Raw genomic sequence first — 13,927 nt, 5'->3', positions numbered from 1 at the left:
ACAGGGTTTCTCTGTGTAGCTTTGGCGCCTTTCCTGGAACTCACTTTGTAGACCAGGCTGGCCTCGAACTCACAGAGATCCGCCTGCCTCTGCATCCCGAGTGCTGGGATTAAAGGCGTGCGCCACCACCGCCCGGCTAAGACATTCTTTTTCAAAGGTAATTTTATTATTTTTATTTTATGATATGGGTGTTTTTGCCTGCATGTATGGCTGTGCGCCAACCATGAGCATGCAGTGCCGGAGCAGGCCAGATGAGGGAGTTAGATCCCCTGGAACTGGAGTTCCAGACGGTTGTGAGCTGCTATGTGGGTGCCGGGAACTGAACTTTTTGTCCCCTGCAAAAGCAGCCAGTGCTTCTAACCACTGAGACATACTCTAATAAGAATATTTTTATTTCTTTGATAATTTCATATATCTGTACAATGTATCTTGATCATATCCAACCCAAATAGCTCCTCTCCCTCTGGTCTTTTTATGTAAACACACACACACACACACACACACACACACACACACACACACACACGCATTACTCAAGGCATTGCCTGGAGACAGAAACTGAAGCAATATGTACATATATATAATTTTGATTTTTGCAAATATAGTTTGTGTTGTCAGCTTTGAAAAAGTATCTCCCAGTTTATTGTGTTGAATTGACATTGTATAGAAATTAACAGCATATTGGTCTGGAAACATTATACTTATTTTTTCCATTTGTATAGAGGTAGTGCACTGTATTAAACATGTAAGGTCTGCTGAGTGCTCAGCTCTAAATAGGACATCTATGTCAACACTCAACCCTGCAAGCAAGGCTCAGGGAACATCATGGAAGAAAGGGTAAAAGAATGTAAAAGCTGGAGGATGGGAGGAATGCTAAGAAATGCTGTCCTCTGCATTAGCATTAGAACTCCCAGCAGCTGTAGCTAACCTGCACAAGACTGGGCCTGTGGCCAGATGTGCTGCTGCATGCCTTTAATTCTAATCCTTTAGTCAGGAAGCAGAGGTAGTTAGATCTCTATGAGTTTGAAGCCAGCTTGGTCTACACAGACTAGCCAAGACTACATAGTGAGACTTTGTCTGAAAAAAAAAAAAAAAGGTTGGACTCATTAGCATTCCATCACAAATGGGGGAGGGGCTCATAAGGATCCACCTCCTCCACAGGGGGCTATAAGAAGTTGGTGGTTGGTTGTTGGGAGAAGGGAGTCATATTCCTTGGTGGTGTACCACTAGCAAGTTGCCCTTGCTCAAGTACATGATCCCTTCTGTGTTCATGCAAACAGCCTTGTATGATCATAAGTATCTTGGGGGAGGGAAGGGTTTATTTCAGCTTGCAGTTCCATGCAACAGTCCATCACTGAGAGAAGTCAGGGCAGGAGCTCAAGGCAGGAACCTGGAGGCAGAAACTGAAGCAACAACAATGGAGGAATGCTGCTTATTGGCTTGCTCCCTGTGGCTTGCTCAGTCTGCTTTCTTTTTTTTTTTTTTTTGTTTTGTTTTGTTTTGTTTTTTCGAGACAGGGTTTCTCTGTGTAGTTTTGCGCCTTTCCTGGGACTCACTTGGTAGCCCAGGCTGGCCTCGAACTCACAGAGATCCGCCTGGCTCTGCCTCCCGAGTGCTGGGATTAAAGGCGTGCGCCATCACCGCCCGGCTCAGTCTGCTTTCTTATAGCACGCAGGACCACCACTCCACAGTGAGCTGGGTCCTCCCATATCAATTATCAATCAAGACAATGTACCATAGGTTTGTCCACAGGCCAGTCTGGCAGAGGCATTTTCTTAATTGAGGTTTCCCTTCCCAAATAACTCTGGCTGTGTCAAGTTGCCATAAAAACTAGCCAGTATAGTGGTATGCACCTGCAATCTCAGCATTCTAGAGTTGGAGGCAGAGGTCAAGCTCATTCTGGGATAACCTGGGCTACTTGAGACCTTGCCTTAAAAAGAAAAAAAGTTGGGCAGGAGTAGGGGGACTAAAGAGATTATTTAGTAGTTTAACCAGAGCTGAGAGGACAGGACTTTGTACGGTGACCTCAAGAAAGAACAGTAGACCTCAGCTGCCTCACTTCTTTAAAGACAACCCTGCCTTGCTCATCCGTGTCTCCGGCCCTCTCCTGAGGGTATGTGAGAGGGCTGCTCCACAGCCAGTGGTCAGGCAGACCCGTCCTGCTGGGGACAGTAAGACACAGGTAGTTTGTAGCTGGCACATCCATCTCAGTACAGTTTGATGAGAAGGCAGCACTCTGCAAGGCCTTGGTACACAGCCAGGAACACAGCTGCCAGTACGCACCCCCGAAGAAGATGGCTAACTCTGAAACAAGCTCCCTTCCTTACCCTTCCAGGGGCCACTGCACCTATGAATGCTGTGTGGAGCCATGCCAATTCGTGGTTCCCTATGTCATTCCTCCTCTGTCTCATAGCTCTACCTGCTACAGGACAGTCCCGGCTACTCTAAATGCTAAATGAAAAAAAGGAAGAAAACAACAAAACCCCCTTGAACTATTTCAAATACTTGAGACTGACTGCTAAGGGCAAGAGGCCACTCTGCTGGAACCCTGGCTAGTGGGCATTCTTCTAGAGCCTTGAGGGGGCCTCATACTGCTGCTCTCTCAGAGGCTTCAGCAAGAGACCCTTCCTCTGCAACAGATTTTAATTTATTACTCTTATTTAATGCACACTGGTGTTTGGCTTTTGTTTTTATATTCATTGTAAGATGGATATGTCTTGGGGGGGAATGTACTTTTGGGGAAACAATTACAGTTTGTTTCTCTGAGAAAGAAAGGAAGGCTGTGTGGAAAATAAGAAAATAGATTCAACAGACTAGTGAAAATAAGAAGTTTGTTTGTTTTTGTTTTTTGAGCCAGGATTTCTTTTATGTAGCCCTGGCTATTCTGGAACTCACTCTGTAGACCAGGCTGGCCTCCAACTCAGAGATCAGCCTGCCTTTGCCTCCCAAGTGCTGGGATTAAAGGTATGGACCACCACTGCCCAGCTAACAAAGTAGTTTTTAATGTACCATCCTGTAGACAGGACACTAGCATAGAGAAAAGGCAAAAATGGCCTCCTGCTGTTTTGACAACAGATAGTGCTTTTTAAAGTCCCCACAATCACAGGGAATTCCTGCCACCTTTTCCTTAAGCCTGGGACTTACCTCTTCTGTAAAGTCCCTACTCAATTGGTTCGGGACACAAAGCCTTATCTAATGAATAATTTGGGCCTTGAGACTGACCCTTTTCTGACGGGGGACAGTGTCATGCAGCAGGCTGCCCTTAATTTTCTAACTCTCAGAGTTCTGAGACTCCTGGGCACCAGCTGCCAGCTAGAGGAGAGAGAAGTCAAGTGCCCTGTTTATCTGATGGCCCTCTGATGAACTCTGAGCCCACCCCGTACTGCAGATGGACTATAACAGTTTATCTCTTCCAACAGGAAGGCAGTCACAATGAGTCTACCTTTAGTTCCACAAGACAAGATCGGGGGAAGGAGGGCTGTGAATGGGCAGGTCTGCAAAGAAACGGGGTAGGCCGGCTCAGATGAAAACTAGCTCTTTAAGAGCCCAGCGGGTACAGCCTGGTTACTGGTTAATCTACCTGGCTTAGCTTTGGAAGCGTCCGCCCATGATGATGTCATCGTCGATCAGGTTACTCAGGTGGCATGAGATTGCCAGCACCAGCTGTGTCATGAAGAGAAGGAAGTCTCCAGAAACCTGTGCTGGTGGCCCAGGAGTCAGACGGTATGCACTTCGCAGGAGCTGGAAAGCCTCTGATTAAGTTCAGGCACTGCGAGAGGTCCATCTACAGTTTCAGTGTACCCCAGTGCTGCCCCCTGTGCCAGGGGGACGTGGGCTCCACCAGGATAGAGGACGCACCTATCAGCATCTCAGACCCGTTCTCCAATGGCCATCAAGAGAAATGCTCCTTCCTCCTCAAACCCACGAGAGGGACGTTCCTCAGGTACGTGCATGTGTTTCCTGCTGTGTGCCAGCCGCTAAACCGTCTCGGAAGGCCATGTGCTGTGCTGTGCAGTGTGTGGGGGGTTGCTTTGGGTAGGCTGTTGTCCTCATATCTTCATCTGAAGGCCCATTTGTCCATTAGAGTGGGTGCTGTGGGGCCAGGGTGTGTGGCTTGCCTGCCTTGGGAAGGCCCTGGGGTTTGTGTACACATTTATGTAGTACGTGAAAGACTGTACCTGGTGGTGTATGAAGATGCCCGCTGACTTTAGGAGAAAAGTGTGCACTGAGTGGCTGACTGGGGGTAACCTGGCAGTGCATGTTATTGGAGAAACACTGCAACCTACAGTTCATACTTATGTGGCAAGCAGGTACAGTGCGCAGAGCAAAGTACAGCCCTGAGAGAGAGTTCTTGATGGAGGTGAATTAAATTAACAATGACGTCTAAGGCACCTCCCCTTTTCCTTTTTATTTCCTCTTCTTTTTATAGTGCTAGAGGTCAAACCCAGAGCCTCCTGGAGGCTGTGTGCTGGGCCAGTGCTAAGCTGCACTTCCACCCCTCTGCCCTTTGCTTTTCCCTCGAGACAGGCTCCTGCTGTGTGACAGACTGGACTGGAGCTTGCAGTATTGACCAGGGTGGTCTTGAACATGTGACCTTCCTGCCTCAGCCTTTTGAGTGCTAACATCACAGACACGAGCCAACGCATTTGGCTCTTCCAGGCATTAAAACATACAGATGAATAAAATTCCAATTAAAAAGTCAGTATATTTTTTCCTGGAAGTGCAAAGTTAATTTAATGTTAACTTTGAAAACTCAACAGCAGGAGCCAAGTGTGAAGCTGGAGAGATGGTTCAGCTGTTAAAAGAACACTGGCTGCTCTTCCAGAGGATCCAGGTTCAGTTCCCAGGACCTCCATGGTGTCTCATGACCACCTGTAACTCCAGTTGCAGGGATCCAACTCTCAACTCTCCCGTCTGGCCTCTGTGGGCACTGCATACACATATATACAGGAAAAACACCTGTATCCATAAAGTACATCTTAAAATTTACATTATTAAGAAAGAACCAGGAAAATCCACATATAAGAGGGTTGAATTTTGTCTTTTTTTTTTCAGAGCTGAGGACCGAACACAGGGCCTAGCAAGCGCTCTACCACTGAGCTAAATCCCCAACCCTGAGGGTTGTTAATTTTAGATTCATACAGTTATCTTTCAATAAGAATATATTTGATGTTATTCAAATATTCACCTTTTCTGGAGCTCCTCACTCCTTTGGGTAGATCTAAGTCTCCATTTTTCCATCATCTCTGTTCTGCTTCAAAACCTTTCTTTAACTTGTTGTTGTTAACTTAGCCCAGGCTGGCCTTGAATTTGCTGTGTAGCCCAGGCTGGCCTTGAATTCCTCTCTCCTCCCTTGTAATGAGCACCTGTTTATTCCCTGGTCAATGTTAATACTGATGGCATGGTCTTTCCTGACCTGGGCAGAATGGGAAAAGAGGTGTGGACACTGGTCCTATGCCATGGTGTCTGCAGAAAACCATGGCAGCCCCGCCCACCAGACTCTCCAAACTCATTCCTTTCATCCATGTTTCCAAGTCTGCCTTGAGTCCCCCAAAACTTGTGACAAAAGGAGAATGAACAGTGACCCCAGGGAGCCACCAGGTTCTGCTTGAATGAGGTTGGTCAGCTCTGCTCCCTGTGGCTGTGCGGGTTGCTATTGGGGACTATGGGGGCCCAGTCCCTCGATAGTCCCCTCCCAGGGTCCGGGAAGAATCTACAACCAGCTGATAATTAATCTTTGATGAAATGAAATGAATCTATGTACACGAAACTCCTTAGTCCATATACTTTATTATTCTGTGACAGCTATAAGCTTATATTCTGCTCTCATATTTAGGTCATCTTTAGCCTGATTTCTCTCTACACTTGTCTGCGATCCCCTCTAGGTTCTATCTTAATTCCTTCATCTAGTTCTGCCCCTTCTCGGTTCTCATCCACTTTGTTCCTTCCCATATCATCTCCTCTCCCGTCTCCTCTCTCCTCTTCTCGTTCTACTTCATCTTGTTCTTCCCCATCTGGCTCTTCCTCATCTTCCATCTCGTTCCTCTAGTACTCTCCTGTAGCCCTTCAATCTACTTCTTCCCCATCTCAGTTTGTTCCTCTCAAGTTCTTACCCATCTAGTTCTTCCCTTCTCTTCTCTCTTCTCCTCTGCCTCCTGGAAGTCTCGGTATATAAAGGGAGGGTCCGAGCTAAATTATGTAAAGCTATTACTTAATGTCCACCTCTCCTAGGCGGTGTCTCCTTGTGGAATTTACCGTAAATCAGGAGACTTGCATGTGGGCTGTTATCATTGTTAGTCCACCTGGGACTAACAATGGGTGCCCACCTGGGTGGTGTTTCCTGTAGTCCTTGAAAGTGGCCAAGGGAGATATCTGATTCCAGAGAAAGCCTTTCCTGAGGCTGTTCTCCAAATACCTGGAATGTGTATGTCCAGAGAGTGATCAGTCTACACTGTTAGCCCTTCTTAGGGAAAAGTCAATTGGGAAAGCTATGAAGGCACACATGATTTTCATAACAGAATACAGCTGATATATAACAAGCCAAGTAACACCAAAAACTCCTTGGGATTTGGCTTCCTCTGGAGGAATTCCCAGATTTCTCCAGGTAGTGACTTTGCCATAACCAGCTGAGTTCTTATGATATATTCCTGCGGCCTGCAGCAGGTTGCGGACTGCGCAAAGGTGCCTGGTCAGTGGGAGGTGTTGACCCTCAGCCTCAACTCCACTCACCAAGCCAAGGGCCCTGTCCAGAACTGCGGTGGAGGCCTTTCCATAATCCATGCAAAGGGGCTAGAGGAGAAGGCGTGGCCACACCACCAACTCCATACTTATCAAGTGATTACAGTTTGTCAAACTTCAGTCTCCAGTGTAACAAACTAGAGAAAACACAGGCTTGCCACACTAAAACTGAAATGGTCCTTCTGGAAGCAAGCCAGGAGGGCAGAGCCTCATGCTTTCCTGTGTCCCCAGCCTGACTCGACAGGCCCAGAGTCAACACCCAGCTAGCGGTCATGTGACTGAGAATTTATGGGAGGGAGGGCGATCTGGCTAAGATGGAGCTAGGGAGTGAAGAGTGGGGAGCACCCAGAGTGGGGAAACCAGCATCACTACAGACACATTCTTGCTCATTCTAGCCTCTGCGCCTACGAGGTCTCCATGAGCCCAAAACAGCCCCTGGGGGTGACTCTGAGAGGGGGGAGCAGTCATCCATGTTCTTGGCCATCATAAAGCTGGAGTTGTGGGCTGGAGAGATGGCTCAGCGGTTAAGAGCACTGACTGCTCTTCCAGAGGTCCTGAGTTCAATTCCCAGCAACCACATGGTAGCTCACAACCATCTGTAATGAGATCTGGCGCCCTCTTCTGGCCTGCAGGCAAACATGCTGTATACATAATAAATAAATAAATCTTAAAAAAAAAAAAAAAAAGCTGGAGTTGCTTGCTCTACTGAAGTACCAGATATCCAGGTTTGAGTCTAATACTAGGAAGGTGCCCTAGGAATGACCTACTGAGCAGGGTGTGGGAACCTAATCAAAGCACGTTAGATACATGCCAGAAAGTGTCATAATGAAGTCTATTATTTTGTTAATGTACAATAACAAAACATTTGATGTTGGGTTACAGGTTCAAGGCCAGTTTGGGCTACATGGTGAACCTGTGTCCTAAATAAAAACAAACAAATAAAAAAGAACAATTTTAAGGGTGTGTGTGGGACAGAGAGAGCCATGTGCTGAGCATGAGTAAGGCCCTGGGTTTGATCCCAGAACTAACCAACCCAAACCAGAACAATCTCAAGCCGACAGAGCAACGGTAAGAAACAGCAATAGGGAGCCCAGTGGGCCACAGGCTGCACTGAGCTGTGGTGAAGAAGGCGGAGAGTCTCTGCGCTGCCTCCAGGACGCTCTCACCCCCATTAGCTGGTGGGATAGTGCGTGAACTCCCAGAGGGGAGGAGGAAGCTCTTCCACCATATGCCCGTGGGGGTGTGGGGGTCCTGAGTTCTGCTTCTGCTGTACCCTTTAGCCAGCCTGCAACTGATGGCAGGGCCTGGTACAGGCTACCGGGGTGGGGGTGGGGTGTACACACTCCTCTTTTAAATGCCCATGCCTCAGTCATGCTTGGCATGAAGTGCTTGCCAATAGGCAAGATGGCACACTTGCAGTCGCAGCTGCCCTGGGGTCTGAGGCAGGAAGATCCTGAGTTCCAGGACAGCCTGGGCTATTCAGCAGGACTTTTTATCAAACTAACACCCAATACAAACAACCCCTCTGTTTCAGGGAGTACGATGGAAAGTCTGATCTGCACGTTGGACTCACTAACACACGTGGTGAGCATTGCCTCCATTTTTCCAGCGTAAGAAAACCCCGTAAGAAAACCTCCCTAAGGGGAAAGGAGGGTTTCCAGCTGGGATGAGGTCACAGCAACAACACACCCATTCTGCCTTCCTTGCTTTTCCTCCTGCAACCCAAAGCAGGTCATGTGACTTGGGCAAGTCAGCACTACTTATAGTCTATATATTTGGAAGACTAAGAACACTATGTAGTGGTGCCAGGATGGGACCCAGGCATTATCAACCCAAGCCACCCCTGAGCCGCACCCGGCCCCTGGGAAGGTCTAATGTTTCCTCAGAAAGAGCATCACAAACCTGCACACATCTTTGTTGGGTTTAAAGAGAAAGAAACAACGGATGGTCAGAAGTTGAGTCGATCAAGATCTCAGTTCTTGTGTTTGAACCAGATGGCAGGCCTGAAGCTTCTGGTTCCCCTCTCACAACCCACTATACGGAGTCTCCCCACCACGCTGGGTCTCCCCACCACGCTGGGTCTCCCCACTACACTGGGTCTCCCCACCACGCTGGTCTCCCCACCACGCTGGGTCCCAGTGCTTTAGACTTGAAGAGTGAAACGGGATGTGGTGAGGTCTGCAGTCTTTGGCTTTAGAAAAGTGGACTGGGGTGGCTGTGTCAGAGCACTTGCCTACCCCGAGTCTGGCTCTGGGTCCCACCTCAAGTACATAAGTCAAAATCAGGAGATTACTCACCGTGATCCGTTGGCAGGATTTAGCTCAGAGGCCACTGAGATATTCCTGGGAGACATAGTGGCGGGATACTTGCCTAGCATGCATGAGGCCCTGGGTTTAACCCCAACAACAAAAGTTTTTAAAAGGAAAAAAAAAAAAAAAAGACTCTCTGTATCTCCCTAGATCAGGGTTCTCAACCTATGGGTCACAACCCACTTGGGGTCATATATCAGATATCCTGAATATCAGATATTTACATTATGATTGAGAACAGCAGCAAAATTACAGTTATGAAGTAGCAACGATATAATGTTATGGTTGGGGGGGGGTCACCACCACACGATGAACTGTATTAAAGGGTCGCAGCAATAGGAAGACTGAGGGGCACTGCTCCAGAGGGACAGCTGCCCTGACAGTTGTGGACAAGTGTGACACAGATTACAGGATGGATGGCTTCTGTCGTTTTCTGAGCACCTGCCACAGGGGACTGTCTTGGCTCTGCGTTTTCAGGGGTCGTGTATAACTACAACGCACACGGCATACAGCGTGACGAGGCGGGGTGGGAGCAGAGCCTCAGCGTTCCTCTAGTGCAGCCCAGCATGTTTGGACTGATGGACCAGTGGGACAAGTACTTGGAAGACTTCTCTGCTTCGCCGGCCTGGCTGCCTCACAGGTAGGTGTCTAGAAAGACTACAAGTCACCGCCACCCATTTTTGTCATGTAAGTAGCATCCTCACTGCTCTGTGGTCACTGCTGGGTTTCAAGTATAGTCCACGCTTGAGACTGTCAGTCTGTGAGAACAGTTAAATCCAATCAATGACTAGAAAATGTCCCTCAAAGATTCACGCTTGAATCCTTGGTTCTCCAGATGGTGGCGCTGTTACGAGAGGGAGGCTGTGCAGCTTGGGCAGGTGGGGCCTGGCTGGAGGAAGTGGGTGTCGTGGGACAGGGCTTGGGGTTCGGAGGCTGCCTTCCTTCCTGTCCCCTCTGTGTTTTTTGCTCCTCGGAGATGTGAGCGGCAGCCTCCCCTCGGTTGCCAGCAGCCTTCCCACAGGACGCTAGGCTGGGCAGGTCCCTCAGAGCCCAAATAAAGCCCTCCTGTAAGCGGCTGCTTGTCAGTAGTTGGTCCCGGCGATCAGCAAAGTAACAGCCACAGGACTCGGGCCGTGGAAGTTTTCTGAGGAGCAGGGCCAGCAAACACTCTTGCTGCACACTCAGTCAGTGTCTTGAGGGCTTCGTGCCCTGCTTACTTATTTCACTGATGTGACAGGAGGCTTTTATTTTTAAGATTTATTGTAAGAATTTTATATATTTTCAATGTGTATGGGGGTTTAACCTGAGGGTAAGTGTGCCATACTCATGCAGTGCCTGAGAAGGAAACATGAAGGTGTCAGAGGATCCCTAGAACTGGAGTAAGCTGCTGTGTGGGTGCTGGGAACTGAATCTGGGTCCTCTTGAAGATCAGACAGGGTTTTTAACTGCTGAGCTATCCTCTAGCCATTGTTTTTTTTTCCCCCCAAGACAAGGTCTCACTGTGTAGCCCAGGCTGGCTACGAGATCACCATATAACCTCCAGAGTGTTGGGATCAGAGGATGTCACTATGCCCAGCTATGAGAATATTTTTAAATATACACAGAAAATCTATATTATATTTCATAATCTTATTTCTTTTTTGAGATAGGGTCTCTCTTCATAACCTTAGCTGTCATGGAACTCACTCTGTAGACCAGGCTGGCCTCGAACTCACTGACTGCTGGGATTAAAGGCGTGCGCCACCACCATTGCCTGGCTGACCAAGCAGCTTTTAATGTCAGCATTCTCAAGGGCCAGCATGGTGGCCTCATCCATCCTGCCTCTCCTGAGGCAGGGGTCAAGCCCAGCCTGGAAAGCAGTGATGGCTGTCTTACGTCACTGGAGCTCACTCTTCTCTTCAAGGTATGACGAGAACCACCACAACTGCTCCAGCTTTGCCCTCACCTTCGTTAACTGTGTCCTTGCCATGGAAGGCAAAGAGCAGCTGGACAAGAGGGAGTTCACGGAGAAGTACGTGATCCCGAGGACGCGCCTGGCCTCCAAGTACATCACGCTCTACAGGGCCATCCAGGAGAGGGGCTTCCACGTGGCTGACCACCCCCACCCAGTGACAAGCCCCTCTTGAGCAGTCTGTGCTGAAGGCTGTGTGTGTGTGTGTGGATGGTTGGGACAGGACATTCAGGTTCATTACCTTTAAATGGTACTGCAGATGCCTAACTGTATTTAACTGTGGCTAATAAAAAATGTGTATGGTTTTCCTTTAAGCATATTATAAAAACGTGTAAAATTAACAAAAACAAACAAAAATTTACAAAACTAATAAGATCACAGAGTATATAGTTCAGTGGGAGAACTACCTGCCTATCATATAAGAGACCCTAGGTCCAGTCCCCTGTACCACACCCCTAAATTAAAAAAAAAAAAATTAAATTGCCCTGGGTTTAAAAAAAAAAAAAAAAAACATTGATTACAACTAAAGGGCTCTACGGTAACGCTGAGGAGCACGTGGTTTGCTATACATGTCCAAGTCAACCATGCAAAGAAGAACCATCTCCACACAGGCATGATTAGAGACACTGCTTCTGGGACTGGGGACCTATCAGCCGTAAACTCTGACCTAGCACGGGCAAGGCCTGAGTCCCCAGCAGCTCCAACCAAATCAAGAGGACAGCGCCTCTGCAACGCTGCTTTCCCCTCCCTTTCCTCAGTGGTGGTTCCCAACCCAAGGCCTCATTTGCTCCCCACTGTGCCCCAGCTCAAGATGCTCTTCCACGGCTTCCAGTGACAGGTGGTACCTGTGGTCTCCTGGGCTTTCCACACCACACGGCTATTGAAGTCTGTATACTTGGGGGCACACTCACCCTTCAAGGCACACTTGTGGATGATAAGGCACCTGAGATGGCATGAGACAGGCGACAGCACTGGGTGAAGTATTCCTGGAGTATTCAGACTGCAGTACATCCAAGCCCTGTGCAGGACTAAATGAAATATGTGAAGCGGCTCCTCAAACTTTCGGCTGACTTTAAAAGTTCTGAAAATTGATGACTCAAAACAATAAGAAACCACAAGAAATCTCTACTCAGGAGCCTGGGGGAAGCACATGATGGTAAAAATTCTAAAAAAAAAAAAGTCAGCAACACTGAACTGGGAGCAAGCGTGTCCATACAGCCCACTGATGCTCGCTGGGGGTCTGGGACAGGGAGGAGCTGCCCCGACTGAACCTCACCTCAGATCGTGAGGCCTGATGTGCGTGAGGGCAGGAGCGCGGCTCAGGGTTAACGCAGTTCTTAAGGATGGGTTGGTTCCCCAGACTGGTAGAGAGTTGTCTACCCATCCCCACTGGTCATGCCCTCTCCACTTCTCCAGAATGCCATGATGCCAGCAAGTGCCAGACCTGGGCCATGACTTTCCAGCCATGAACCAAAATCATGAACAGAATAAGCCCTTTTCTTTACGTGCTATCTAGTACTAAGCATTCTGCTAGAGAAACATAAACTGGCTAAGATGCCCTTATGCCCCTCAGGCAAGTTTCTCTGCTCTCGACCCACGGGAAGAGGGGGATGATGTCATGTTCCGCTGGATGTAAACGTTACCTTTCCAAAAGCTTCACTGTTTATTTTTATTTTATAAAAAGTTCCCCAAAGAAGACAAATTTTTTTCTGGGCTTATTTTGTAGACCAGGCTGGACTTGAACTCAGAAATCTGCCTGCTTCTGCCTCCCAAGTGCTGGGATTAAAGGTGTGCGACACCTCTACCTGGTGCAAGCTGCATTTTAAATAGCTAATACTGTATAATATTGTGTTCAACATGAGAACATGTCAAATAATGAGTTCACTGAGAATGCATCAGTCACTCAGTATTTCAAGGCTTCCAGACCATCATTGATTTTTCAGTTATTTGGATTACTGGTTCAAGTTCTTGGGTGAGCTGAGCCACAGGAGAAGATTTTCCATTTAAAGCAACAGAACATGGGGCTATGACCCCCAAACATGCTGATGCTCCTTCAGGGAAGACGATACCATACAGTCAGAGTTTATGGTGAATGGTAGACTCCGAGGTTGAAAGGTCAAAGCTCATCTTGGTCACTTCTCTCACGTGAAGAAACCCATCGGCTGAGAATCACCTCCTGCAACCGAGCAAAAGAGGGCTGGACTTCAGAAAAAGACACGGGAGTCCCCAGCATGTAACACCATGACCCTCACACGGGACGCTGTCCCCTGTCACCACTGAACTAGTGCCCCAGCACACGGCAGCGGCCAAGGCCAGTCCCTGACCCTAGTCTGGGAGCACTGGCACTTGCTGGTCAGCCATGGAAGTGAGAAGCGAACGCTGGTTGACATTTTATGAAGATCGGAACACATGGAGGGAGGTGGCACTGGAGCCCTGGAGGCTGAGAGGGGCCCTGACTGGGACACAGAGCCTGCAACCTACAGAGAAGGAAAACAAGGTGCATGGCTGTGTGAGGGAGCACAGGTGCTGTTGACGGCTTTGGGGGGCAGTGGTAAAGGGGGAGGGTTCAGGAATGGCAGCAGACCCTGGGGACTCAAAGAACTTGGCAGCCCTGGCAGGGGAAAAACAGCCAGCACTAGAGGGCGCCTGCTTCAGCGCAGGAGCAGAAGGTGAGATGTGTGGGTGTGCGAGAGGTGTGTGGGTGTGCGAGGCTCAGTGGCAGAACAGGCGCTCAGCGTGAGCGAGGCCTGTGTTTTCACCCTCAGCACTGAAGAAGTCACCTGAGAAGTTCAAGGAGGGAGAGACAGCTAGTCTCTGGAGTGAGACCTGCGGGAGACCTGGCCTGGTTACAGCCGGAGATGGGGAAGCCACAGGTGGACTGACGGGGGCTGTGGAATGGTGGAGTCTAACAGGTTCAGTGGGACGGAGA

The 13,927-nt window shown here is 48.6% G+C and overlaps 2 protein-coding genes and 1 long non-coding RNA gene across 13 annotated transcripts in view; 2 read left to right on the top strand and 1 right to left on the bottom strand.

The window, feature by feature from the left end:
* The first annotated feature begins 52 nt into the window (after window positions 1-52).
* Mkrn2os (MKRN2 opposite strand) lies at window positions 53-11,312 on the top strand. 5 transcript variants are annotated; one of them, XM_076567644.1, is made up of 5 exons: window positions 53-157; window positions 3,631-3,943; window positions 8,273-8,361; window positions 9,525-9,687; window positions 10,951-11,312. In XM_076567644.1, the coding sequence occupies exons 2-5, from the start codon at window positions 3,726-3,728 to the stop codon at window positions 11,171-11,173; spliced, it is 693 nt and encodes a 230-aa protein (XP_076423759.1). In that variant the 5' UTR covers window positions 53-157; window positions 3,631-3,725; the 3' UTR covers window positions 11,174-11,312. The 5 variants fall into 5 exon arrangements, with proteins under 5 accessions (XP_076423759.1, XP_076423761.1, XP_076423758.1 ...); XM_076567646.1 differs by lacking the exons at window positions 53-157; window positions 10,951-11,312 and adding an exon at window positions 10,697-10,927 and having other exon boundaries at window positions 3,308-3,943; XM_076567643.1 differs by lacking the exon at window positions 53-157 and having other exon boundaries at window positions 3,364-3,943.
* Window positions 3,953-7,425, top strand: LOC143272472 (uncharacterized). Its single transcript, XR_013050088.1, has 2 exons — window positions 3,953-5,649; window positions 6,664-7,425. It is a non-coding gene; the product is annotated as an uncharacterized LOC143272472 (long non-coding RNA).
* A 1,330-nt stretch (window positions 11,313-12,642) lies between the features above and the next one.
* The window catches only part of Tsen2 (tRNA splicing endonuclease subunit 2), a 48,700-nt gene continuing 47,415 nt past the window's right edge, over window positions 12,643-13,927 (bottom strand). For all 7 annotated transcript variants that reach the window (XM_042273868.2, XM_042273867.2, XM_076567640.1 and 4 more), the window contains one exon: window positions 12,643-13,174. In XM_042273868.2, coding sequence (XP_042129802.2) covers window positions 13,115-13,174 — 60 coding nt within the window. In that variant the 3' untranslated portion in view covers window positions 12,643-13,114. The remainder of the gene's footprint in view (window positions 13,175-13,927) is intronic.

The sequence above is a fragment of the Peromyscus maniculatus genome, chromosome 3 (assembly GCF_049852395.1).
Source record: "Peromyscus maniculatus bairdii isolate BWxNUB_F1_BW_parent chromosome 3, HU_Pman_BW_mat_3.1, whole genome shotgun sequence".
In the NCBI taxonomy this organism is placed as follows: Eukaryota; Metazoa; Chordata; class Mammalia; order Rodentia; family Cricetidae; genus Peromyscus; species Peromyscus maniculatus.
Note: the sequence above shows the minus strand (reverse complement) of the source record. Positions and strands in the feature narration are given on the sequence as shown.